General features: G+C 43.2%; 1 protein-coding gene across 2 annotated transcripts in view; it reads right to left on the bottom strand.

The window, feature by feature from the left end:
- Positions 1-1,207, bottom strand: part of EIF2AK2 (eukaryotic translation initiation factor 2-alpha kinase 2) — a 61,286-nt gene that overhangs the window by 9,478 nt on the left and 50,601 nt on the right. For both annotated transcript variants that reach the window (XM_011967632.1, XM_011967633.1), the window contains one exon: positions 22-150. In XM_011967632.1, the coding sequence (XP_011823022.1) occupies positions 22-150 (129 nt within the window). The remainder of the gene's footprint in view (positions 1-21; positions 151-1,207) is intronic.

The raw sequence follows: 1,207 nt of genomic DNA, 5'->3' as shown, positions 1-1,207 counted from the left end.
AGAGACAGGAAAGAGACTTACCTGTTCTGGGCTCATGTATCGCAAAGTTCCCGTATTCCTTGTTCGCTTTACATCATTTTTCAGAGATGTTGCAAGTCCAAAGTCTCCAATCTTTATTTGGTTTGTATCTACTAAGAATATATTACTTGGCTATGAAAAAAAAAAAAAATTTAACTTACATGTACCAACTTGACATACTATTACCACATGTCTTCATTATACATAGAAAGGTGGATTCACTCTGCATGGTCCAAGGGAAAAGATCCAGGACTATAGGGTGGAAATAACCTAAAGATTAGCTTTAAAATATCCTAATATCCTAATAGTGTTGTCCAAAGAATGGGAGTTAGACAGTTCCCCATCCCAAGATAGGGCTGAACAACCACTAGAGGAAATGTTGCAAATATGAGTCCACGATCTGATAGGGACTGAAGTAGACATCCTTAAGACCCCTTCCAACTTTGAGATTCTCGGAATGGTTCTATTCCCAACAATACTGCAGAATTAACCTGTGCAGAATTTCTTCTGGGGGTCTTTTCTCCAAGCCTCTGACAACTTCTTAACAAACATATCCCTTCCACCGTGAAGGCATACCAAGTTTATTGGAAGCTAATAACTAGCTCTGAAATATTTTTATCCATGCAATTCTTTAAGCAGATTTTTTGTTTTTTAAAGGAAGAACAGAATAGAAGTGGTCATTCTGACTCCACGGCTTTACAGGAGGGGTTTTGTTTGGTTTTGTAAGATGGAGTCTCACTCTGTTGCCCAGGCTGGAGTGCAGCGGCATGATCTCGGCTCACCACAACCTCTGCTTCCTGGGTGCAAGCAGTTCTCCCGCCTCAGCCTCTCGAGGAGTTGGGATTACAGGCATGTGCCACAATGCTTGGCTAATTTTTTTGTATTTTTAGTAGAGATGGGTTTTTGCCATGTTGGCCAGGCTGGTCTCAAACTCCTGACCTCAAGTGATCTGCTCACCTCGGCCTCCCAAAGTACTAAGATTACAGGCATGAGCCACCATGCCCAGGTCATAGGAGGTACTGACCAATATTCTTTTTGTTTGTTTTTGAGATGGGGTCTCATTTTGTCATCCAGGATGGATTGCAGTGGCATGATCATGGCTCACTGCAGCCTCAACTTCCTCGGCTCAAGCGATCCTCCCACCTCAGCCTCCCAAGTAGCTGGGACCACAGGCCACCACACCCAGTAT

This window comes from Mandrillus leucophaeus, unplaced genomic scaffold, assembly GCF_000951045.1.
Source record: "Mandrillus leucophaeus isolate KB7577 unplaced genomic scaffold, Mleu.le_1.0 Scaffold805, whole genome shotgun sequence".
Lineage (NCBI taxonomy): Eukaryota > Metazoa > Chordata > Mammalia > Primates > Cercopithecidae > Mandrillus > Mandrillus leucophaeus.
Note: the sequence above shows the minus strand (reverse complement) of the source record. Positions and strands in the feature narration are given on the sequence as shown.